At 40.5% G+C, this 27,305-nt stretch overlaps 2 protein-coding genes across 12 annotated transcripts in view; one reads left to right on the top strand and one right to left on the bottom strand.

Moving 5' to 3' along the window:
- LOC5573441 (oxysterol-binding protein-related protein 8) overlaps positions 1-4,061 on the top strand; it is a 165,726-nt gene extending 161,665 nt beyond the window's left edge. For 9 of the 11 annotated variants that reach the window (XM_021837903.1, XM_021837902.1, XM_021837901.1 and 6 more), the window contains one exon: positions 15-4,061. In XM_021837903.1, the coding sequence (XP_021693595.1) occupies positions 15-291 (277 nt within the window). In that variant the 3' untranslated portion in view covers positions 292-4,061. The remainder of the gene's footprint in view (positions 1-14) is intronic. The other 2 variants (XM_021837904.1, XM_021837911.1) reach the window with 1 other exon arrangement.
- Positions 4,062-13,088: 9,027 nt separating this feature from the next.
- LOC110674141 lies at positions 13,089-15,957 on the bottom strand. Its single transcript, XM_021837900.1, has 3 exons — positions 15,456-15,957; positions 15,057-15,397; positions 13,089-14,998 (listed from the first exon to the last, which is right to left on the bottom strand). The coding sequence occupies exons 2-3, from the start codon at positions 15,394-15,396 to the stop codon at positions 13,239-13,241; spliced, it is 2,100 nt and encodes a 699-aa protein (XP_021693592.1). The 5' UTR covers position 15,397; positions 15,456-15,957; the 3' UTR covers positions 13,089-13,238.
- Between the last annotated feature and the right edge of the window lie 11,348 nt (positions 15,958-27,305).

The raw sequence follows: 27,305 nt of genomic DNA, 5'->3' as shown, positions 1-27,305 counted from the left end.
ATTAACGGTCTCAGTAAACGCAGGGTAATGCACACGCTGGACGACATCAACAAGAAGCTGGAAGAGCACTCGAAGAAGCTGTCCAAGCTGCAGCTGGACATGGACAAAATCCACTGGGCCCCGAAGACGCACGCCCAGGGTGAAGGCGGAATCCTGTCGCCCACGAGCCTAAGAGCGATCGCGTTCGGAGTAATCGGACTGCTGATTCAGGTTCTGGTGGCGTGGTTCCTCACCAAGCGGTCACTGGCCAGCGGCGGAGGTTCGGCGGGAGGTGACAGCGGTAGTTCGTAAGTGGTGGGGAACTAGTGTTAGAGAACCGCGGAGCACGCAAAATTCCTGTTTGAGAACAATCGGAGGAACAGGGAAATCGCCCTTTCCCGGGACTTGGAAGGTGGGCAACTGACCGGGGGAACGGGGTTTTGTGAGAGGGGGAGGGACACACATTGCCTAAAAGGTTGCCAGTGTCGATAAATTTTGTTTTTTGGACGAAAGAAAATAGCTTGTAGTTCAGCAATATAACGAGTCGGAATGTTTTTCAGAAACAAAAAAATAATATTGAAACATTAAGGTTAATAGTCAGATATTAGTTTACGGACATGTATGTATTGCTAGGCGAGGCGCTTTTTATACACTGAGCTTATCCCATGGGTTTCTTTTCGGGTTCTTTGTACAAGTGGTTGTTGAATGAATATCTTAGTTTTGGCCATGTGATCATGAATTTTCATTAGTGTTGTTAATCTTCATCTTAGCGTTAAGGAAACGTGATAATTTCTATTTTGGCAATCTTCTAGACTATTTTTGGGTACAATTTTGGGGTTCTCTAGTTTTTTAAATGTCTTAAGATTTCTGTTGTGTGCTGTATCCAAACAATTTGTCTTTGTGAGTTTTTGCAAATTGTTTTTTGTTTTCTTAGTGAAGCTTGGTCCAAAATTAACCCTGAGGAAATCAAACTATTTTACACTATTTTTCTCGAATGCGGAACCAATTCTTTTATATCTGTCATATGTAATGAATGTTTAAGATGACGTGTATCTTTGTCGCAAATTTCATTGCGAAAAGGATTTGTGAAATCTAGTTTTTTGATGATACCCTGCATGGAAATTTGGCATAACATCGTTTGGCCGAATAAGATATCCTGCGACATTATACAATACAACTCAAAAGCCTCTAATTCAAAGATGGGAAAGTCCTGATTGAAACATTAGAAGCTTAAAACTAATAACTAATTAAACAGTTTAATCATTAGAATAGTTCATCAGAATAACCTATTCTTAAGAAGGAAAAAATCGGTCAAACGTTCATTCGACTAAGTATGCCAAATGATCGTAAATCCAAAATGCTCTGAATGGTCAGAGTTCCATAAAAAATAATTTTATTCACCAATTAATTAAATACAATAGATTGCCCTTCACTTCACACTAAGAACTGACTGTTTTTTCTAGCAAAACACCTTTTATAACCTAACTTAATCTTTATGCACACTCAAAATAATCCAAACGTCATTGTTACGTGAAAACATACGTGGTTTTTTTCCATCGCACTTTTCACGTAGCACTTACGTTAATCATTGGTACCACTGAATGAACGCATGAATAAATAGAAATCGTCAGTTCCATCGAAGTTTAGCTGCTACGTGAATTTTCACGTAGCTTTTACTGAGTGTTTCAATAGATCCTAGATGTATTTTTTATTAAATGTTATCGGAATATTTACATACAACCCAATTCTGTTTTCCATCCAATTGAATAATTTTTCACTTTAAAAAATACACAAACTGAAGGAATAAAACTATTTATTATGTTCAATCGAGCAAGGTAACCAGTAACAATTTCTCTAATGTCCACTGAGTGACACGACGGTATGCATGGTGATTCGATTATATGAGAAAAAACGAAAGTTCCTCTCAAGTTTGCTAAGGGCCGTTCCATTAAAAAGTGTCCCGTTCTTCAAGTTTCGTCGGATTTGGTGTTCAACGTTTCATTAACTCTATTTAAAATAATATATATGCTATGAAAAATTTATATACTTCGGTTTCTAACACGTATTTACCCTGAAATCAACCTTAAATGAAGTCCAGCAGGTCCTGGGAAAACTAACTGCCACCATCTTTAAATTTGCGCACAACAGAGGATGAGCACGATATGGAGGTGATCAAAATGAATTCAAGTGCCTACGTGTTTTCCACGTAAGTGCGATTGGTAGCCACAGTAACAATCACCGGTACTCCATTTGGTAGTAATCCATGCTCTAGTAATTATTACCTTAGTCAAGTGGAATTTGGATTTGGAATGAGCTACGTGATTTTTCACGTAGCAATGACGTTTGGATTATTTTGAGTGCAGCAAAATATTCCCGGGCGAATGCCTGTTTCTCATGAAGTTTGTCGTTGATCTAGAGTCCTAGATTATCAACATACATTGGCATATAGCTGAGATTAGTTTGCAGGTTCTTTTTTTAGTCTATTTGATATCAATCTTAAAAATTACGTGAATGGAAGTTTCCGTGTTTGTCTTAAAATATGATGGCAAAACCACGTTTTTACAAATTTTGGGTACAGCACTAGATATTAAAATATATGTTTCGCAGTAATATGATTGAACTCTAATCTAACGAAATTCTGAGAGAAATCTAGATCAATTAGTGATCACGAACATATTTTTCCCGGCAAATGTTTCCTCTATAACATTTTCAAACTGTATGCCACTTTTGCTGCAACACAAAGCACTAACAAGGACGCCAACCTCGAAATTACACCCACCTCGCACTTGCTAGCCCATGCGCATGCCCTCACCTCATAACCCAAAAAGCCATACAAGTTATCGTAGTTGTAACGTCCGTACAAGCTTACCCAAAAGCTGGAAAAGCCACCACTAGTTAGCACTAAGCTTTCGCAAGCTCCCACCCCGGAAACAGATGAAAAATGCTTCCCAATGCACAACTAGTTGCTTCTATCCCGTCACACACGCACGCATCCCTCTCGAAAAGCGAATCTACTTACATTCCGTCAACACTGGGCTGTTACACTAGGGACGACCCCAGTCGAGGAGATCGCAGATAAACACACTGAGACAAAACGATCTGCTAAATTGGCATCATTACTCAACATACAAATTAAACGAACAAACAAACAATTAACAGAACAATTACACGTCTAATAGCTAATTAGTCTAGCTAGCGAAACGGTCGAAAGCGATCGGACAGTTTTAGGTTCTCGCAAATCTATCGAACGCAATACTAACACTATCATTAAAATACGACTTTGGAGAACAATGTTAACGGAAGGCCACAGATCTTCGGAAGTGATAGAGAATGTGCGAATAATACCTCTTATGATACTTTAGTCCTTTTCTCGGAGATTGCGGTGTTCGTCTCGTTTCTGTGTGTGCGTTCGGTTTCAGTTTTCATTTGTGTCATCATTAATTCAACCTACGACCAGGACGGCCGGCGGTGGTAATCTTAGTGTTCTACTTTGAGTCTACTACTTTGTGTATTACGGTGTATAGCGAACAAAAGTGTTGTAGAAACGTATTTAATTAAGTCAACCGTTTGGAAGGGAGTTTCCTACCATTTAATATTGATTGCAAGAGTTTTGGTGTATTGTATTTAAGAGCGTTAAAAATCGGATCTGTAGGTAATGTATAATTTACGAAGGAATATTATTACTTATATACCCAATCGCAAGTAATTCCCCTACTATTTGAGATGGTTACGTACTAGGTCAAAGGAGGGTATCGGAACAGCGCAGTACTATTAGGTTATTTGTAATCACGTGGCGTTCTTTGGGAGTTTTAAATGGACACGGTTTGTAAGAAAATATTGAGCCATTGTATTACAAAAAGAAATGATAACAAAACGATTAACAATCAAAGCTAATTTAGCAATGAAGAAACTAAATCATACACAAATAATATATTGAATCAATTTCATTAAAAAGAAAAATATGCTCATGCATAAGAACAAATTACACCCCACTTGAAAAATGGAGATAAGCATCGATATAAATTAAAATTGAATTAAATTGTTACTGAAACGAATAAAAATTGAATTCTGGTTACATTAAACTATTGCATTATCATTTTTTGAGTCATTGATGACATACGACGGGATTTAATCATAGCTATCGAAGGGGTTAGGGGTTTTCAGCCATTTTGGCTCGCGGAGCCCTTTTTGAAATAAAATTGTTGCGCGGAGCACTCGTGCTTCATCACCACTCCGCTTAAAAACTTAGCTTTTTACTAGCTTAAATCGACCCTATAATTCCAACGGATATCATGAAGTAACGTTCATGCTAGCCAATCTTTCACTGAGGCAAAGATTATTCGAAGTCAAACCTAAAATTTTCAAGAACACAAATCTGGAAAACCAAATATTCGGTTTTTCAGCTTAAATAAACTTAAAATCAATAAACTTGATCGATTGGTCACTTGCTGTTGGTGAATGATCGATCTAGTTTCCAGCTCAAACGGATGTTTGATTCTCCAAATTTGTGCTCGAGAAAAATTAAGGCTTGGCTTTTATTCATCTTCAAATAATTCTTATTTCTTTCACGTTTATAATTCTATACACTCAAAATAATCCAAACGTCATTGTTACGTGAAAACATACGTGATTTTTTTCCATCGCACTTTTCGCGTAGCTCTTATGTGAATCATAGGTAGCCCAGAATGAACGCATGAACTTTTGAACTTCGTCCATTCCACCGGTGCTACTCGTAAGAGCTACGTGGATCTTCCGGTAGCCTTTACGAAGGGTTTCAATAGGACCTAGATGGTTTTGCATTAAATTTAACTGTAATAAATACCAATCTTATTTCTAACAGACTTTGAAAGACAACTAATTCCCAATTGGAAAATATAAACAAACTTAAAATATTGTGATATTTTTATTGTCAATCTGAGCATTTTGAATCCTGTTTCCCAATTTTGTGAGTTTGGTCTGTATTGTTGTAGCCATCGCGTGCTATAATTGATAGAGGTTATAAATCAGGTATGAAATATGTAATGCAGAGATTCTTCGGTATTCAAACCATATTTACCTTGAAATCAATCTTACACAGGGTTTCCCTGCCCCTGGGTGATGGGATTGACGGTGATTTATCAAGTGAATACATATTGTTGATATTGTGAAATTACTCTAATGCTAATATAATGATCGCGAAAATTAATCGTAATTATAACTTATAAAATGTAAGCTAGTCTAATAGTTTTAAGTTATATAATGATATGTGTTTCAATGCTTTAATATATTTTACACTTGATTTATCACACCTTCAGCATGAGTTTAGTTACTCGCATGATCTAACACCAGATAACTACGCGTAATGCTGGAGGGTCCGGCAGGGCCTACTACCAGTCTCTACTAACACTCAAATCACTAACAAGACTGGGAAACCAACGATCACCTTCATCAGTAGCACTATTTCTAATAGTATTATTAGTTCAATATACATCTTTTTCAGTAGACCACGAGGCGCAAGAGTGGGTGCGGGTGGTCTCTGCGTCTCACAGGTCATTGAAAATAGACTTTCATGGTTTACTAACAATGTACTAATTATTACCTTAGTAATACCGTAAGGTACCGTAATTCAGCGCATCGCCTAAATCCGCGTATTTGGTTCGATATTTGTCGAAATTTGGGAAAAATTTTGAAATTTGCCCATACTGCTATTTGTATATGATGGTAATGCATCAAATTTTCATTAATAGTTATAATAATACGAATTTTGAGAAATATTCCAAAATTTGAATCACGACATTCTACGGTATTGCGTTATCTAGTAAGGTAGGTTGTAGCGGTATTAGAGATAGTTTAAAAGTGTTATTGATATATGTATAATAATTAGGAAAATGATGACGCTGTTGTTACTGAAATGTTTAATTTTTTACTGTCTTTTATAATATGATATAATATTGTTGAACAAAATGCTGTAATTTATAACTTATTTAATTCTCTAAACATTTTTGCACTACTTTGTATTTATCACACCAACACTGGCGACATTAGCGTTCTTTGGGTAGTATTTCTGTTAAGGTACCGCGGGGCAAGTGGGTAAATGGGGTAAGTGAAAACAATTGATATATTTCACTGAATATGTGAAATAACGCGTTGAACTCATGCGTAAACCTTTGAGGCCATTGAGAACATTACGATAGGTAAGATATTTCTGAGATTTTTCAGCCATTATTGCATAATAGAGCGAAAAATTGTTAACCTGTCAACTGTTACTCCGTAACAAGGTGGCGGCGTACAATCTTATTTTAATATTTTCAGTGAAAAAAAGTTGCTGAAAATAATTTCCTGTACCACTTCTTAGTTGTCCACTGTGACAGTTTCAAACTGCAATAAAAAAAAGTTTTAGAATTAATTCGACGTAGACCTAAAAATAACTAAATTTAAACACCGTCAATTTTCTTCTCAGGTGGGGCAAGTGAAAAGTTTATCATTAGAGATTGAATTTGTGTTTTCTCTTCAAGTAGCCATAAGTAAACATGGTTCGCAATTATCATAGAAAAACATAACGTGCTGATAATTCAAGAAACACTATACTCAAGCGTTAAAAGCTATTAGAAATCATGGAACTTCTCTAAAAGATGTTGCCAAACATTACAATATTAATATGTCTACTTCGGGCAGCCAATTAAAAGGAAGACGTTGACCGAAAAGTTACAATATTAGAGAACACACGGAAATCTCGTGGAATGTCTATGTAAAGCTAGTTCATAACATAAAAATGGGATATAGGTCTATCCACATAAAAAAGATTCTAAATACGTTATTGAAAGATTCCGTTTGATTTCTCCCGAAGAGTTATCCGACGTCATATCCGACTTTCTCAAAATACAAATAACGAGCGGTGGGAATTATACAGAGCAGGAATGCAGTTGCTTCCTATAATGTAAAAACTAACATTGGAAATGTTGCAGTTATAATGTTGTCGAATCATTTCAACTAACATAACTGAACAGAAGAAAATTCAAGTGAAAAGAATGACATTTTCTTTGTTTACATATTACTTATGTTATTGTTCATTGGGAAGCCTTAACAAATGTTAAAGCTTATGGAAATCGTGGATATAACTGTTTGTTTTTGAATTTATTGTTCAAAACGGTAAACTTTTCACTTGCCCCACTTTTGGGGCAAGTGAAAAGTAAGGAGACATTTTTCAAAAACTTTTTCTGTATTTTTTTTTCAATTTTTCATAAAAATCAATTTTAGCATGCTGCTTATATTTGGTGGGAGTCAAGCTAAAAAATATACACGACCTCATCTGTTTCAATTTGAATTCTCTAGAATTTGAAGAATCTCAACTATGCGAATTCCATTACCCACTTGCCCCACGGTACCTTATGTAGTAGTAACCTCTATCGTTTTTATTCTAACGATCATAACATAATTATCGTGAGCGTAGTAGTGGAAATAACATAGAAGTAGCTTTTGGATTTGTAGTTAAGGTATTATGGTATTAGTTGAAATGTGACACTTTGTCGGTGTCTATGAATATACCGCTTTGATGATATCACATATATTTTCTAATTCTCTATTTCTCGGTACACCGGCCACTGGAACGTCCCTCGAACTTAATGGACCAGCGATGGACCGCATCTCAAGCTAAGTAGAAAAAATATACTGCATACTATTTTTGTTTAAACTGAAACAACAACTTAACTTTTCGATCCCTACATATTCACCCGCCCGATAATACAGCCTTTCCAATCTGGAAACTTAGAGACATTATTCAATTGAATTCTCATTTTGAGAAGACCTCAGAACAATAGCAACGAACACAAAACACATAACTGACCATACCGAACACATTTACAGTACATTTCGATTTGATACTTCTTCTTATAATTATAACTTGGAATCGGTACTACAAGTTGTCAACATAGATAGTCATCTCTCTTAGAAATTGTAATGATTAGCATTCCACCGCGACCTTTGGAAGATAAGACTTTTTAACTTGACTCATATTTTGGGATAGATCAGAACAATAGATTGGAATAGATTGGAACACATCATTGACATTGTTTCAGACTAGTAGCATAAACGACTAAAATACAAGAGAATACATGACATACAAGACCTGAAAAATGACGAAACACTTCAGATAGTTCTTCAGGGTGTCGACTACCTGGAAAAACCTGGAAAATCAGGGAATGTCAGGGAATTGAATTTTTGACCTGGAAAGTCAGGGAAAGTCAGGGAATTTCACTTGAGATCAGGGAAAAAATATCAATACTACAACATCAAACGAGTTGATTGTCTGAAATGATATTGTCAGGCTAAGTCAGCAATACGATATATGGAATAAAGAGGGTAATGAATCTTTCAAAATTGCAGTTAACCATTGAGGAAATGCTCTTATACATAATAGAGTAAACTGTACTTTACTACTTATATTTATCCTCAGAATTCAAATTTTCTGAATTGCAAAGCATCAACAGTACTCTCCGAACAACTTCTTCTAAATTGGCGTGGATTGCTTTGAAAATATTTTGTTGTTAAGTTTCACTACATCAAATGCAGTTCACTACATCAAATTGTATCAATCCTTACAAGTTTGCTCAAAATATCGAGTAGAACTTGTGAAACTAAGTATAGAGAAAAACCAATAAGGATTCTCGTATTTAAGTGATGATGAATAAAAGCCATATCTCAAAATTTTAGGATCACAAATCTGATAAATCAAACAATAATTTATTTGAAAAAAAAAAGGTTGCTGGCTGGTGGTGATCAATCGATCGTTTTTTTCAACTCTTAACACTGTTTGGTTTTCTAGTTTTGTGTTCCTGATGATGGTACAATTTTTCGGTTCAATGTTCTGCATGAGAAAATAAAAAAAAATTGTCGAAAGTACGTATGTTTCAGATATTAGGATATGGACAGGATAATTCTTATTTTTTAGTTATTTCTGAAAATAGTTTGTTCAGATAGTACCGCCTTTCTTCAGGATTTTAATCAGGAGCTTTCTTATAGATATGACCAGTTTTTTTTTCTTACGATATACCCAGGAGATACTCTAGAAATTCTGAGGATGCCTCTCCAAATTTCTTGATTTATTTTAATCCAGAACATTATTGAAAAGCAGAAATTTCAGGAATATTGTTTGAAATAATCTTCTCAACAAGTTGTTGAGAACCCAACCCATCAAATTTTCAACGCGAATGATTGTCAGGTTCTCTAGATCTGTGAGCTTGAAAATTCGAAATTTAGCTTTGTTGATAATCACCTTAAATTGAAGATACTACGAAGCCACATCTCAAATTTTCGAGAGCATAAATCTCGTGGACCAAGTAATCGTTCGCTCTGAGGATTGGATTGATTGATCATCATCAGCGTGTAACCAATCGATCATGTTTGGAGCATGAACAGCTGTTTGGTTCTCTAGATTTGTGCTTTTGAACATTTAGGTGTGGTTTCGTTGCATCTTCATCTTAAGAATACTTAGATAAACTCCTTGAGGAGAAAACCTAGGCGTTATTCATATCGGAATCCTAAAATCATACCTAAAATAAATTACATGTAACTAATCATCGTGAAGCATTATTGAAAATATTCTAAGAAAAAAATGAATACATTTTGGGATAAACTCTATGTGATTCCTGAAAAATATCTTTAAACGTATTCTTGAAACAATCCTGAAAAATCCAAATTCTATTCTTGGAGAAATTCAAGATTGAAAGAAATACTCTAACAATTTTTAGAAAACCCTGGAGATAAGAAGTTTTTAGGGGAAATCGTCATGGTAAAGTATTGAAATTATGTTTAAGAATTTTAAGAGGAATTTCTGAGAAATCTATGTAAAATTTCTTGAAGCCATTCTCCAAAAAAGTTTTTTGGCATTGGCTAGAATGCTACCTGGAAAAAGTAATAGCCAAATTTCATGATAAATTTCTTTCACTTAAAAAGCGTGGTGGATGATCGTAATAGTGTTGCTTGTAATAAGGTATAATCAGGAGAGGGGCCCAGAATTGTAGTTTATGCCTGAAATTTGTGAAATTATATTTGAGGTAGTTCAGTAGCCGAGTACATCTTTGATCAATTGCTCAGTTTAATCATATCAACTTGAATAAACGCTAAAAAATGTTATCTGACAAATATATTTCAGTAAAGTAATAGCTTTTCTTCAGTTTATCCATACGACCTAGTATGATAAAACTGAATATTAGTATGATGTGTATGTGAAACTTTACATCATGCAAATTTTCGGATATGTATCTTTCTTGGATTATTAATTTTGGTTCAAATTAATTAATTGAGTGGCTTGGAATTTTTCTGGAAAACGACTGGAAGGTCAGGGAAAGTCAGGGAATTTTATTTTCAATATTGAGTCGACACCCTGTTCTTGTTCGCGTATAGATGGAAGCACATTTCATGTTTTTCACTTCTATAACGTTCATTCGGGAAAAAGGATCTTACATCAAATCACTATCATTTTTAAATTCGATCGCAATCTATATAATTAACATTCTCTGTATATCATTGTCAAAAGATGCTTGGAGATGACATTTGGGCTGCAATTTGTCAACATAGACTACAACATGGGCCTATTCACATGACGTTCCAAAACAGCTGATCGGGAAGCTCTTTAACAGTTCTTCTATGAAAATGACAGCCTCGTGTATGCACCGGTCCTCCACCGATGTAAACAAATGCATAGACGGACCTGTCACATGAAAAGGCCTATAGCTCTGTATGTTATTTCCAAGAAGTGCATTCATTTACAACATATATTTTCATTCGCTTCTCCATGCGTAAAGAAGAATCCGAATTGCTCAGGACTAAAGGCTGACTACACAAACACGAGAACGGGAGGGAAACTGAAGCAAAAACAATTTAATAAAACTACTTCTGCACAGTATTCAAACAAAATAGTGTTAAAGCGGGCAACATAGCCTATTCCGTCTAAATATTGGCAAAAGTAGAGGTAAAAATTTGCACTACGGGGTCCAGCACAGACAAAGAAGCTGTCATGCAGCTCCAGCTGAGCACATCACCAAAAAAAAAATGCTTACACAGGGTTTAAAGCAGCAGCAGCTTCTGAAGTTCTTCTAAAATCAAGTGGGCGCCATCTTAGGATTTGAGCTCAACACCGAATGTACGTACAATATGTAGATGTCAAAATGAACTTAGGCACCTACGTGAATTTCACGTAAGTGCGATAGGTAACCTCAGTAAAAATTACTGAGTTACTATTTGGTCGGCGTTAAGTCAGAGGGGACCAAGAACAAAACTTGAGAAAATTGGATTATTCTCTAGTTAAATGCGAAATTATCTTACCTCCATTTCACTTCGATCAGATTTGATGAATGCTGTAAACTGCGAGAGATGTGTAACAAATTTACTTTGGATGATCAATAGATAAAAGCGTGCTTATTACCATAATAGCAAAAACGATCAGCGCGCTGAGGAATGTGAGGAAATGAAAAACATTTCAGGAGATTTGTCAGATTTTTTGACATCGAATCATTCTTCTTCTTATCCATCAATAGAAATTTATAAATATTACTTAATTCGATGCATTTGATTTTGATTTTGACCATTTACCATATTCGGATGCTTGGTCAGAAATAGCAACAAATTCTGTGCAGACAGAGCGGACCAAGTGTTGAAAAGCAATAAAATGATTGATTATTGCATTTTTTGAGTCAATTTCAGAGTCCGATATAAGTTTATGGTAGTTCTATGGTGTATGTATGGCATGTCCTAGGACCCGCTTATTGGACCAGCATATTTTGGTCGGTACTCAAGATTTTCACTTGGTCCACTCTGACTGAACGCATATTTCAATATTTCTGGTCTTCAATGCCCTGACCCTGCGAAACCTTAATTTTCGAGCTATCGTAATGCTACTGATTTCGGTATTGACTATATGGATTATTTAAGAATTTACGACACTGGTGTCGAAGGGTCTTGATAATTTGTTTATCTCAGAGATATGCACCCAATTTGATCATGCAAGCATTAAATGATTGTTATTTTCCTAGAAATTGTTCAGTCAGAGTGAACCAACTCACTGAACGGTGGTCTTTAGTTCAGTCAGAGTCGACCAAGTACACATAGTCCATCCAATAAATAGTTCTATTAGAGGATTGGATTATGATTTTTCCTGATTATCACTTCACATTATATTGTTTGAAACTAACACAAAGATGTGTAGAAATATTGGACCAAAATTTAAACGAGTTCAAAAATTACAGAGCGTTAGACTTTAAACCCATTTTTCTCAAAATATCAAAAATGTCACTTGGTCCACTCTGACTTAACGCCGACCATTTGGTGGTTATGAATGGTTTAGGGTAAATGTACCAATAGTGGCGCATTTAGTCATCATAGTGAAAATTTTTGTCAATTTCTATGTGGAATATAAAGTAATTTCAGTATATTTCGGTTCATAAGGCTAAATGAATCTTTTTTGTTCATTAAAACTGCAATTGAGTTCTATTTAAACAAATATTTATATAAAAAAATACATTTTTCATTACCTTGTCTATGTACCTATAGTGGAGGCATGGTTCCTTTAGTGGTTGCATTGTGTACCTTTAATGGAGGTAAATTAATCTAATCAACATATTTATTGATTTGGTCAGAAAGCGACCGATAACTATGTATCAAACTCGTTTTCCTGAGCGTATAAATGGATATACATAAAAAAGCAGCGAAATAATACATACATAAAGTTTCTTTTCTTTCAACTTCATGTGGTGCTCGTTAGTCTACCGTTATACAATAATTGTTTATCTTCTACGGGGTTTCGTATGCATATAGTCGGCAGTCATGTGTAGAGAAACTGTATTCTTCATTCGAATTTATGGTTTCGAAACACAGAAGGGTAGTTTCGATTGTTCCGAATCAAAAAATCCCCAGCCACGCTTTTTTTACTCATCCGCCGTTACTTCATCACTAAAGTATCTTTCAGTACTGCGTGCCCATTGTTTCCGTTTCTCTTTGTTTCCCTACGTAACTTTTCTTACACTGAAAGAAATAAAATGGGAGACATAAGAAACATAGAAATAAATGCTCATAATGCTCAATTTGAGGTGCTTATGGGTTTTTATGTATACAATAGACAATTAAACAACAAGCAATCATAGTTCTAATCGATAACTTTATTTCTATTTGAAATATTGTTCAATGTTATGAGGAAACAAATCAATCTGATTTCATATTTCGGTGATGACAAATGAACGAAAAATCTAATTCAGGAACAAAAAAAAATAAAACCCATGAATACCAGCTTAACTTTGCTGCTGCAGTTTCAAAGCCTCCAGTAGCTCCATCTTCAGTTGCTTCTGTTGATTATCTTTCGCTACTTTACTCAGCTTATCTTTCTCCTTCTTTTTCTTTCGCTGCTCAGTTTCTTCCTGCTTTCGCTTTCGAAGTTCTGCTCTCTCGATTTTTCTCATTTCGGTTTCCGCTTGTTTTTGCTTCCGAGCTTTTGCTTTCTCTTGCTTTACCTTTTCAGCCTCAATTTTCGCTAGTTCTCTTTCTTCTGCTTTAGCCTTCTTTCTCACTACTTCGTTCTCCTTCTCTTCTTCAAGACGACGTATTTCTTCCAGTCGTTCTGATGCTGTCAGAACCGGATGAAATTTTCTTTTATAATTTCTATGACTGCTGCTCCTTTGTGGAGTTGGCGGGGTCTGTAGCAATTCCGAGATGCTCATTTTACGACCAGCAAAGTTATCGCCATTGCAATCCTGCAGCACTCGTGGATTGTGAGGTGGGTCGCTTTCAAAGGAGCCCTCTTCCACGTTCTCGACAAATGCAGAATCTTCTTCAGCTGTGGAAGTATTCAGAAATGATGTCTCCTGCAATCCACATTCGGCTTCTGTGTTCTGTGAATCGAACGGCTTCAGCAGCATTTCATAAATCGTCCGGATGATTTCTCCCTCTTCCGAAGAGTTAGAATCATCTCCAAATCCATTTATGCGATCTCTGCCAATGCAATCAATTGCAGCATGAACCGTTGCCGTAGGAATAATCACAGAGTCTTCCAGAACAATGCTCTGCGCATCAAACTGTAGATTCAATTCCGGCAATATGTCAACCGTTTCAGATGCAGCTTGCTCGTTCCCAAATTCTTCGCCGTTATCTGATGCACTGCAATCCGAGGTAGGATCGACACCACGTTGTGTCACTGATTTGGCGATGCACTTCCCATAGTCCACGTAGTCGGCTCCGAAAGGATAGAGGCCACAAACTCTGAATCCATTCGTGATACTGTGTTTTTTGATTCCACCATCCATCGCTTTCTGCAGAACTCCAGGAAAATCCTTCAATAAAAGATTCTGACCTCCGTACTCCATCCGCCAGTCCGCAACAGCGCTTTTCCAAGCTGACTTGAGTGGTTTGAATATGGCGACATCTGCTGGTTGTGTGATTCGGGTAGTATTTGGGTACAATGCGATTAACACGATACCCAAATCCAAACATAAATCAGCCACCTCTGCGGCAGTGTGGGAGGAATGACCGTCGACGAAATAGAGTACCGGGAAACGAACCTTTTTCTTCTGGAGATGAGGATAGAATACATTTCGGATGTACAACATGAAGTTGGTAGTATCCATCCATCCTTTTGGGCTCTTCCCGACGCCCCAATCACCCGGAAAAGAGCGCAAAATTTCCACCGATAAGCGTTGCATTGGAAGAACAACTCCTGGAGACACAACAGATCCATCTGCTCCGAACGTAAACATTACGGTTATGTTCTTGTGACCGTCAGCGTGCTCGATCTCGTACACATTTTTACTACCGCGGCTTGCAAGCACGGTTTTTGTTTGCGGGTGTAGGAAGAAGGACGTTTCGTCACCGTTGTAGATTCGGGTCGGATCCAGTGCTGCTGCCATCAGGCAATTCTCTTCCAAGTAGGATTTGAGGTTAGCAAACCACCCTCTAATATCAGCTTCCTTCACCTTGGCGCTGGCGGAAGAAACGGTTTCTGGTGTACGGAACGTGATTTCACGGTGTCGACGAAGAAATCCCTTCATCCACTTTCGTCCTACAATCAATAGTCAAATTAATTTAACATTACAGTGTTCAAGAGATCAAAGACTTACCTGGAACATTGTCCGTGAACGGATTAGACCGAGAACTTGAGTCGAAGAATGTTTTCACTTTGTAGAGCAGCAAATCTTTGACCACGGGAAAGCCTTTCTTCTCCATAGCAACTAGGTATTGCACAAGTTTTTGCTCCTCTACTTCAGTGAGCACAGTTTGTGGTCCTTTCCTGACTTTGGTGGTCCATTTGCTGCTCAGCCGGTAACGAACGGTGGATTGAGGAATGCCGTAAGTTTTGCAGGCTGCATATAAAGTCATTTGCTTGGTGGTCACCAATTCCATGCAGCGGGAAATCGCCGCTTCATCGTAGTTGGGTGTCGTTTTCGTGGTAGAATCCATTCTACGGTGAATTTAGATATTATAATTATGATTTTTTTGTACTTATCAATAGTATTTACCCGTTATTTTACATAAAATCAAGAGAAAAAAACTTTGTTTACTTTTTTCAGTAGAGATGTCACTGGTAAACACTGGTATGCAACCACTAAGGGAACACGGTTGATTTTCTGTGCCCATAATGGAACAACGGGAAAATACGGGAAAATTTGTAAAAATCATTGTAAAAAGCATATGAAACACAAAAACAACTAATATTTTAGGTGCTAAGTGTCAATTTGATTTTATAAATATCATTACAAATGAATTAAAGCGTTAATGAAAAAGCTCATTTGCTAGGCAAAACATAAGGAAATGAGAGCGATTTTTCAACCAATTTAATAAACGATGTTTAATTAGTTGTTTTGTTAATACGACAAATTTATCCCAGCTTGAACGGTTCGTTGGTGTTGTAAGATCGTTTTGTATATTGATTGGCTTTAAAATTACTATTTATTTCTTGTACAGACCTTAGTTTATTCAACTACAGCCACTATTGGTACTACCTCCACTAAGGGAGCGTTTACCCTAGTGATCCCTATCTTAGTCAGGTGAAGTGGAGGTAAAATGAATTTGGAAGGATCTACGTGATTTTTCACGTAGCAATGACGTTTGGATTTTTTTGAGTGATAGTCTAAAAATATTTCAAGCGTGTGCTAGAATAAGGGCGTAAGTCACATGATCGATTTCTTTTCATCGATCCTCTCTTCTGTGAATAAAGGTGGCAAGATGCAACTTTATCATCATTTTTTCACCTCATGACGTAAGATTACCTCGATGCCAAGCGGTCTGGAGTGAAAAAATGCTGACAAACTTGCATCTTGTCACCTTTATTCACAGAAGAGAAGATCGATGAAGAGAAATCGATCATGCGACTTACGCCCTTATTCTAGCACACGCTTGAATTTTGCTATTTCTCATCGTAATAGGCTGTTTTTCATCACGCCGATCTGTCATGAAACGGCCTACTTTCCTGCACTGAAGTACGCAACTGAAACCAGTGGTCTTAAGATCCTGGACCGACCGGGAATCGAACCCAGACAACTTCAGCATGGCTTTGCTTTGTAGCCGCGGACGCTAACCACCTCATGTACTCGTAATTTACAATACTCGTCGAAATTTTCAAATTTTTGTTTTTATATCGAATAACACAACGAGGTCATATATTTTTAAGAAAACGTTCAACATATGGGCTAAAATTTTGTTATTGGATGGTTCGAAATAAACTGTCGGGAAAAGTTCTCCAATACATTTTTTATGGGACAGTTCTAGCTGCCAATTTTGCATTTTGCTTTAAAATTTTACAATGAAGATACGGAGCCGGATCCCATTATTGGTACATTTGATTCACTTCGGCAGTGGGGTTTTTTTTAAAGCTTCTGCGCTAAAATATTTCTTTGGAAGTCTAAATTAATGTGTTTAATTGGATTAACCACAAGTACAGCACTCATGGAAACATTTATAATTCTGACAAAACTCGTAAAATATTCTCAACCTTATTATCACGGTGTCTGTTCCAAACGAAAAGCGTTCAGTGTAGCAGCGCCGACTCGCATCGCCCAATGCTGAACGCAACGATGTGCGTTTGGAAAGGAAGGAGATAAACGCGCGAAAACGACGACAGAACGGAAGAAGGAAAGCGAGGGAAAAGCGAATGCGAACGCCATTATTAGTTCACCGGTCTACCGAACAGGAAGCATCGCGACGCGTTCGAACAAGTTTTTTTCAATAAAGTTAGTTTAATTGATTAATTCCGACTCCGATTTATTTCCAACCGCGTTCCGAAAGGAAACCCGAAATTCCGCCCGATAAGAACCGTACTCTGGAAGTCCCGAAAATACAGTCCACCGAAACACGATTTTTTCCCGACCGAACATATGGTCCTTCGAGCCGGATTGGACTTCCCGAGAGCGTGCCGCCCCGAAACCGATTCCCGAAACGTGATCCTGCTGAGGCAGAACAGTGCAAAAAGTGAATTCCTGCTGCGGCAGAAAAGTGCGAAATTCCTGCTGAGGCAGAACAGTGCTAAAAAGAAGATTCCTGCTGAGGCAGAACAGTGAGAAAAAAAAGGACGAAAACAAAATGTCGGAGAACGAATTCCGTGGTTTTGACGAAAACGAAATGGCTTCCGAAGAAACTGGCAAAGGTGCCAGCCAAGTACCCGTCGTAACAGATCCCGTTATAGCAGCTCGGCTCAAATCGCTGAATCGCCAGAGAAATCTGGCAATGAACAAGGTTCTTCGCATCTACGAAAACGTCAACGTCCGGCTTCCGATCGATTCAGCTAACTTGAAAGTGTACGCATCGAAACTACAATCTGCGTATGACGAATACTCGAAATACCACAGCGAAATTATCGCCATAGTCCCGGACGATGCGGTGAGTGCGCAGGAGGACGAGTACATTCGATTGGAGGATTATTATCAACACACTTCCGTCGCAGTCGAATCTCGCCTCATGCGGCAACCTGTGAATCAGGTGGCCCCTCCAGCGCAAGTCATCGTTCACCAGCAGCCATTAAAAGCTCCGATCCCCACTTCTGACGGTGAGTACACTAAGTGGCCAAAATTCAAAGCCATGTTTCAGGACGTAATGGCACAATCCCGCGACTCGGATGCGATAAAGCTCTACCACCTCGACAAGGCGCTGGTGGGAGCAGCGGCAGGAGTATTGGATGCGAAGACCATAAACGAGGGCAATTACACGCAAGCATGGACACTTCTATCCGAACGCTACGAGAACAAACGAGTGATTGTTGAGACTCACATCCGTGGTCTACTTTCACTCAAGAAAATGGCAACCGAATCCCACAAAGAGCTGCGATCCCTTCTAGATGAGTGCATCAACCACGTCGAAAGTCTCGAGTACCTAAAGCAGGAAGTAACTGGTGTGTCCGAACTGATGATCATCTACCTACTAACTGCAGCTCTGGATAAATCGACCCGAAAGCAATGGGAGCAGACTTTGAAGCCAGGCGAGTTGCCACAATACAAATCCACGATGGCCTTCTTGAAGTCGCAGTGTCAAGTACTGGAGAGGTGCGAATCTGCATACCCGCAGACAACAACGAAACCCGTTCCGAAACAGCAGAGTTCGATACCGAAGGTCACCAGTCAGCGGTCACATGCAGCAACGACAAGCTCCGAGAATTTCATCGAGAAGTGCGATTTCTGCGCAGCCCCGCATCGAAATTATCAGTGCAACAAGTTGAATTCGCTCACCAGCGCTGAAAAGTTCGAGAAGGTTCGATCGGCAGGCATTTGTTTCAATTGCCTCCGAAAGGGTCATCGTTCCAATGCTTGCCCATCTTCGAAATCCTGCCAGAAGTGTAACAAGCGACACCACACACAACTGCACGATGATGAATCAAAACCGAAACCGGAATCCACGACCAGCAACGTAGCAACTGAACCTGTTGTGTGTTCGGATCAGAGAGAAACGCAAAGACGTGTTTACTCTACAAACATGGTTTAATGACTGATCTTTGTTCTACATAAATGGAAGCATGTGGAGAGATGTGTGTATGCTCTGCAAGGTTGCCAGTAATAACAATTCAATCTTTAGCAACAAAACTAAATAATGCAACATCCCCTTCTCAGTTTAAAACTACTGTTCACTTATCAAGTACATAATCGTTAAACTTCGCTGGTATCTTTCTCTCACGTTTTGGTCGATTAGTTCTAGTTGAATCCATCACTTTAGGCGCCACGGACCTGGGTGGCTGGTCCGCAACAGACGCATTATCGCAAATTTGATCACTGATGGGAACTGCAGCAGGCATCACGACGGTGGACAATCGAGGCTTCGGTGGACCTGTAGTCGACGTTGCACTTGGTTCAACAGGTGCTTGATTTTCTTGATGACCTGGTTGAACAATGAGCGGTTGTGGTTCTGGCGGGCGGTTTTATGTTCACTAAGTCGCGGCGATAGCAGGATCCATTGGCTTCTACAATGTACGATCTTTCATTGTCCTTATGGTGAATAACGGCAGGTGTCCATTTCTTAACGGAATCAGGATGTAGCTGCACATACACAGGAGATCCAGTCTCGAACACAGGTAGCTCACGTGATTTTCGATCATAATAATATTTTATCTTCCTTCTATTCTCCAAAATGGCTTCAGACACGTTTGGGACACTTCTTGGGAGATATTTTTCTGCCGATGCAGGAATACCACACCGTGTACTGCGTGCGAATAAACGGCAGGCTGGGCTACTTCCTATCTTATTCGGTGTATTCCTCCAGTTAAGCACTGCATACCACAGATTTTCTCCAGTTTCTTCGGATTTTTCAATCAAACGCTTCATGATTTTTACTGCTGCTTCTGCTTTCCCGTTGGCCTGTTGATGACCTGGAGCCGACGTTGAATGTTCGAAATTCCATGACTTCGCGAAACACTTCATCTCCTCGTTTACTAGATTAGTTCCATTGTCCGAGATGACTAATTGAGGAATTCCGTAACGGGCAAAGTTTTGTTTGCAAATCTCAACTAGAGTACCAGCTGTCATGTCCTTCAAGATATCCAATTCAATAAAGTCTGAATAATGGTCAACCATCACTAGAAAGTTTCGTTTTCGACCTCGATATTCAGCAAAGAATATGTCCAGTGATACAACCTGGAAAGGGTAGATGGGTACTGGATGACTTTGCATTGGAGGCTTCTGTTGACTTGCAGCATATCGAGCACAAACTGCACATTCCTTCACTACATCGGTTATCTGAGGATTCATACCCGGCCAAAAAATATTTTCCCGAGCTAGCCGGAGAGTTGACTCGATTCCGTTGTGGCTCGCGTGGACACGATCAATCATTGAGCGCTGGAGGCTTCTTGGAATTACTATGCGATCATTTCGGAATATGAGGCCGTCTTGTGTCGATAGTTCATAGCGATACTTGAAGTAAACCTTTGCTGCATCGGGTACTTTTGCAATTGAATCAGGCCAGCCATACCGAATACAGCTCATTACCACCTGAAGAGCGGAATCCTGTAAAGTTGCTTCGATGATGGCTCCCAAGCATGCATCAGAAATTTTCAGGTAGCTTGACAGCTTCCAATCTTCCAGTTCTTTAAAAACGTGGTAGATGTTCATCTTTTTGAAACACTTCATTTCCATTGTGTCGTTGTGTGGAGCTCGAGAAATTGCATCCGCAACTACGTTGTCTTTTCCTGTCACGAAGTGTATTTCAATGTTGTACCGCTGCAAATTGAGCAACATATGTTGCAAACGCTTAGGAGCGGTCAATAAGGGTTTCTTGAAGATGTTAATTAGCGGTTTATGGTCTGTCTTTACAATGGTTTTCGGGTTTCCCACTATCAACTGGTCAAATCTTGTGCAAGCAAATAGAATGGACAAAAGCTCCTTTTCAATCTGAGCATAATTTTTCTCCGTCTCGGATAGTGTACGCGAGGCAAATCCAATGACACCGTTTTGTTGAAATACCGCTACACCTAATCCGAATGAACTAGCATCGCACTCAATTATTAATGGCTGATGAACATCGTAATAACGTAGAGTTTCAATGTCACCGACCATTGATTTGAGCTTCTGGAATTCTTCGTTCTGCAAAGGTGTCCATTCCCAGGGAACTTTTTCGGAAATCAATCGTCGCAAGTTAGTAGAATTCGCACTTAAGTTGGGAATATATCTACTCAGGTATGTAATCATACCGACAAAACGATGAAGCTCAGCCCTATTCGAAGGAGTTGGGTAGTGTGTAATGGAAGAAACTTTGGACTCATCTGGTTTCAAACCCTGGTTGGTGAGATTGTGGCCATAAAATTTAACCGAAGTCTCACAGAGTTTTAGCTTTGACTTGTTTAACTTCACATTATTTTGCTGTAGTCGCAGCAGCAGCTTCTCCAGGTTGCAGTTATGATCTATCAATGCTTCTTCGAGTGTTTCGCCTCGACCGTATATCAACAAATCGTCTGCCAAACACTCCACACCCTTTAACCCTTGAATAATCTCCTGGAGTTTCGTTTGGAAGATCTCAGGAGCGGATGAAATTCCAAAAGGTAGCCTCAACCAGCGATAACGTCCGAAAGGTGTCCAAAACGAAGTTAACTTACTGCTTTCCTCATCCAGCACTACATGCCAGAAGCCTTTCTTTGCGTCAACGGTTGAGAAGATTTTCGCCTGACCCAACTCAGGGAGGATTTCATCGAGAGTAACGAACTGTAGATTCGGTCGCTTCAGGGCTTTGTTTAAGGGAATGGGGTCTAAACAAATTCGGAAGGTGGTAGAACCCTCGGAGCCACGTCTAACAAGGAGGATATTACTCACCCATTCCGTATGATTGTACTCCCTTGTTATGATTCCGTCTGCCTGCAGTTTGTCCAATTCTGCCTGAAGTTTATCCCGTAGCGCGATGGGCACACGCCGAGGCTGCTGGATTACCGGTGAAACACTGTCATCCACCTCCAAGGTAACTTCACCTTTCAATTTCCCGTAGCCGTTGAAAATATCACTGAACTGATTCACAATTTCTTCAGCTCTAATACGGTATATTTTCAATAATTCCATCTCATCTTTTGATGATAATGATGGAGAATTCACTGACACGTTTTTACAGAACTTCACTAATTCCAACGTTGTGCAAACCTTCAGTGACAGGAGAGGCCTGTGACTGACATCAACAACTTGGAGCACCAAAATGTATTTCTTGTTTTTATGTTTGCATGGAATCTTCACTTGACCCAAAACCGTAATTGCACTGCCACCGAACGCTTGTAGCTTATACGGAGATGGCAATAGCGCTGGGTTGGGATTATTCGTCAGTTTACGCAACCAATCATAACCAATAAGGCTCGTGTTGGCGCCGGTATCGAGTTCGCACTTGCACTTTTTCCAATAACCGTCAGCCTTCAACAAGATTTCTGCCAGCACACTTCCACCTTTCTGCGAGTTATCATAGATCTTTCCAATTTCACCTTCCACTTCAGAATCACTGGACGGTTCACCGTATTCATGTTCAGAATCACTCCCATCCGAACTGTACTCCTCTTCCTTCACTTCCTTCACTTTTCGTGATTTTCCTTGCTTCGAAAAGTTTTCTTTTCCAACGCGACACACTTTCTCAAAGTGGTTCTTACCACTGCACTTCTTGCATTTTTTCCCATATGCGGGACACGAACCTTTCGCAAAAATATGCCACTCTCCGCAATATTTGCACTTGCGGGCTTTCGATGTTTTCACTTTATTCACATCCATTTTACGATCCAACGACAATACTTGTGAATGCTTCGCTGTTATTTCTTCCATCCGACATAAATCAATCGCTTTCACCGAGTTAATGTCACTCATAGTTAGCATTTTTGTTTTCAGATGGGGCCACTTGTTAGAGGTCACGATCTTGTACGTTAACAATTCAGCCTCCAATGTTCCAAATTTACAGGGCTTTGCAAGGTTTTTTAGTCGACACACGAAATCATCAACACATTCAGACGATAGCTGCGCAGCACTAAAGAAATCCAACCTGTCCACTATCAAATTTCGTGTGCACACCACTTTTGCTCGAATTGCAGCGAGAACTGTGTCCGGATTTTGCTTATCTTCTTGTGTCAGCTCGAAATTGAAATATTTCTTCAGTGCCGGCGCACCCACAACAGATAACAAAAAGCTCACTTTTTTAGGTTCATCTGCCACCGGCCAATCATTCATTCCAATTGCAGTGGCATAGTTTTTCCAATTGGACTCAAAAAAGTTCATATTTTCTTCCATATCCCCGTCAATAGAAAGAGGTGGTGGAAGGGGCACATTTGGAGACACTGCCGGCGCTACGGCTGCAGCCGCTTGCTGCTGATTCTGTTGGCTCATCTGACGCACCATTTCACCGAACAACGTATTTTGATGTTCCAACAACTTAGCTATGTGTTGCACATCCATCTTGACGACTCTTCAAACCCGGTTGGAAAGAAAATGGCGTACGAAACCTTCGCGTCACACGCGTCGCAGACAAAACCTTTGTTTTCGATATTGCGACCGATTTCACGCACTATACAGGCTTCCACGGGATTATATTCGTCACTATCGCGAACTTTGTCCGGAATCTCAAATATCCACGACTAAAATCGGATCCGCGATCAATTCTGACACCATGTTGTGTGTTCGGATCAGAGAGAAACGCAAAGACGTGTTTACTCTACAAACATGGTTTAATGACTGATCTTTGTTCTACATAAATGGAAGCATGTGGAGAGATGTGTGTATGCTCTGCAAGGTTGCCAGTAATAACAATTCAATCTTTAGCAACAAAACTAAATAATGCAACAGAACCGAAACCAGAAGGTCAAGGACAATCGTCTACAGCGCCAGTCCCTCTGGCAATCCCATCGTCAGAAGCAAACGTCACGACAACTTGCCACGTGAACAACGCCCACGCTCCGAAGACAGTGCTACTGCTAACAGCGGTGATCCTTGTCACCGACAGTAACAACCAAATCCACCAGTGTCGAGCCCTACTCGATAGTGGATCGCAAGCGAACTTCATCACCGAAAGCATGGCCAACACCCTTGGCATGGAAAAGAAGCGAGCCAACGTACCGATTTCCGGCATCAACAACGTCAGAAGTCTAGCACGAGACAGGGTGGAAGTGCAATTCCAATCTCGATGCAGCGACTTTCGTGCCTCGCTGGAGTGCCTGGTGACTCCCAAAGTCACTGGAACCATCCCGACAACCGACATCGATGTTACCAGCTGGGTGCTACCAGACGGTATTCAGTTGGCCGATCCTTTGTTCTTCAAAACGGACAAGGTTGATATGCTGATCGGCGCAGAGTTATTTTTTGCGCTAATGACTCCAGGACTCATCAGACTCGACGACGATTTGCCAGAACTCCGCAACTCACACCTGGGATGGCTGGTCACTGGTGCCTACCGGCCAGTAAGCAACGATGAAGCGATCCAGTATTCCCATGTAGCATCTCTCGATTCTGTCGAAGGAATGGTTCGACGGTTCTGGGAGACCGAAGAAGTTCCAAACGCAGCCACCATATCATCCGAGGAGCAGCAATGTGAAGACCATTTTTCGTCCACCTACTCACGAGACAACACAGGACGATTCGTGGTTCGATTACCGCTTAAAGAGAACGCCGACCAGATAGACAGCTGCCGAAACCTAGCATTGCGCCGTTTTTTCATGCTAGAAAATCGGCTCCAACGAAATCCCGAACTGAAAGACCAGTATGTGGAATTCATACGAGAGTATCTGCATCTTGGTCATTGCCGAGAAGTGGATATAGCCAACGACAATCCGAACCTGAAGCCATACTACTTGCCGCACCACGCAGTACTACGCCCAGGCAGCTCGTCAACCAAGTGTCGAGTTGTCTTCGACGCAAGCGCCAAATCTACTCCGACGAACCTGTCCCTCAATGAAGCCCTGCTGGTGGGACCAGTAGTCCAGAGCGACATCCTCTCGATCATGATTCAATTCCGTCAACATCGATACGTCTTCACGGCGGACATAAAGAAAATGTATCGCCAAATCGGTGTTCATCCCGACGACACGCATAAGCAGCGCATTTTTTGGAGGGAGCATCCGAATGAAGCCTTGAAAATACTCGAACTGATGACCGTTACGTACGGTACAGCTTCCGCACCCTTTCAAGCAACTCGAAGCCTGATACAACTCGCCAACGACGAAGCTGAAAATTTTCCTGCAGCAGCGGAAATAATCAAATTCGACTGTTACGTTGACGACGTTTTGTCAGGGACTGCTACGATCGACGAAGCCATCGAAGCACAGCGCCAACTGAAGGAGATGTTAGCACGTGGTGGGTTCCCAATCCACAAATGGTGCTCCAACGCCCCTCAACTGCTAGCACTCATCCCAGAGGACGAACGAGAATCGTTGAAGCCGCTTGCAGATCGTCATGTCAACGAAGTGATCAAAGTTCTCGGCCTGCTGTGGGAGCCGACCTCCGACGAGCTTTTGATTGCTGAATGTTCCAAGCCAGAAAATGAACGAGACCAACCCGCCACGAAGAGAATCATTTATTCAGAGGTTGCCAAACACTTCGACCCACTAGGACTATTTTCACCCTCCATTCTGGTTGCAAAGCTGCTTGTACAACGCTTGTGGCAATGCAAACTGGATTGGGACGAACCTGTGGACGCAAGAACTCAACTCGAGTGGAACGAACTTAAGGATGCGCTCCCCAAACTGCTGCTAATCAAAATTCCCCGCCAAGTGACGTTCCATGGCGCAATCTACTACGAGCTACATGGATTTGCGGACGCTTCCAATGTGGCATACGGAGCGTGTGTGTACATCCAAAGCACACTGGAAGACGGATCGGTCAAGTCTCGATTACTAATCAGCAAGTCCAAAGTGGCACCGATTCACCCACTCACAATACCACGCAAGGAATTATGTGCTGCACTTTTGCTCGTTAGGCTGGTGTGCAAAGTGCTACCCGCCCTCACCATTCCGATTCGAAGAGTTAATTTGTATTCTGACAGCGAGATCGTCTTATCGTGGCTAAAGAAGCATCCTTATCAGCTACAGACGTTCGTATGCAACCGCATCAACGAGATTCAGGTCAACTCGGAAGGGTTTTCATGGAACTACGTTCGCTCACAACACAACCCAGCAGACATCGTTTCTCGTGGGCTACTTCCTAGCGAGCTCATGGTAAGCGAGCTGTTTTGGACAGGCGGTGAGTATATCAATTCACCTGTCGTCAGTACCGGAGCGGCAAACGAAATTCCTGACGGCGAACTTCCGGAATTGAAAGCCAACGTGGTATCAATGCCGGCGCTCATCGAAGAGCCGCTGGAAATCTTCAAGACCTGCAGTTCTTTTCGACGACTCCAACGAACGATCGCATGGGTATTGCGGTTCTGTAACAACACTCGCAAACCGAAGGAGGACCGCATCACCAGTAGTCATCTCAACGTTCAAGAACTTCGAAGCTCGATGATCGTTATTGTAAGAGTAATTCAGCACGTCGAGCTTGGAGACGAAATCCTTCGAGTGAAAACGAAAACGCCTTGCAAACGAATTGGAAATCTTAATCCGATTCTCACCGACGACGGCGTGCTAAGGGTCGGCGGACGACTCAAGCACTCCAACTTGCCAATCGAATCGAAGCACCAACTGATTCTTCCGAATGCAAGCCCGGTAACACGCTGCTTGATCCGGGATATGCATCAAGAGCTCCTTCACGTTGGACCTGCTGGACTTCTTTCTGCAATCAGACGTCGTTTTTGGTTGCTACGCGCCCGATCAACAATTCGACAGGTAACTGGATCGTGTGTGAAATGCTTTCGCGCAAATCCAACCGACATTACGCAGCTCATGGGGGACCTACCAAAGCAACGTGTAACGCCGTCTCCCGCCTTCAACATCACCGGTGTGGACTATGCCGGTCCGATTTTAGTCAAGCAGGGGACTTATCGAGCCAAGGTGGTCAAAGCGTATATAGCTGTATTCGTTTGCATGACCACGAAAGCCATACACTTGGAACTGGTGTCCGACCTGACGACCGACGCTTTCCTTGCTGCGCTCCAACGCTTTGTGAGCCGTAGGGGAATAGTATCGGAGATGCATTCCGACAATGCAACAAATTTTCATGGCACGAACAACGAGCTCCATAAGCTGTACGAGATGTTCCGAAACCAGTCCGATATCGATCGAATCCTGCAGTTTTGCCACGTGAAGGAAATCGAGTGGCACTTCATTCCGCCAGATTCGCCCGAGTTCGGCGGCTTGTGGGAGGCTGCAGTGAAGTGCACGAAGACACACCTGAAACGAGTGATAGGCGATAAGACGTTAAATTTTGAAGAAATGGCTACGATACTCTGTGAAATTGAAGCAGTTCTCAACTCGAGGCCGCTTTTCGCAATATCGGGAGATCCAGCTGATCCCG

This window comes from Aedes aegypti, chromosome 1 (genome assembly GCF_002204515.2).
Source record: "Aedes aegypti strain LVP_AGWG chromosome 1, AaegL5.0 Primary Assembly, whole genome shotgun sequence".
NCBI classification, from domain to species: domain Eukaryota; kingdom Metazoa; phylum Arthropoda; class Insecta; order Diptera; family Culicidae; genus Aedes; species Aedes aegypti.
Note: the sequence above shows the minus strand (reverse complement) of the source record. Positions and strands in the feature narration are given on the sequence as shown.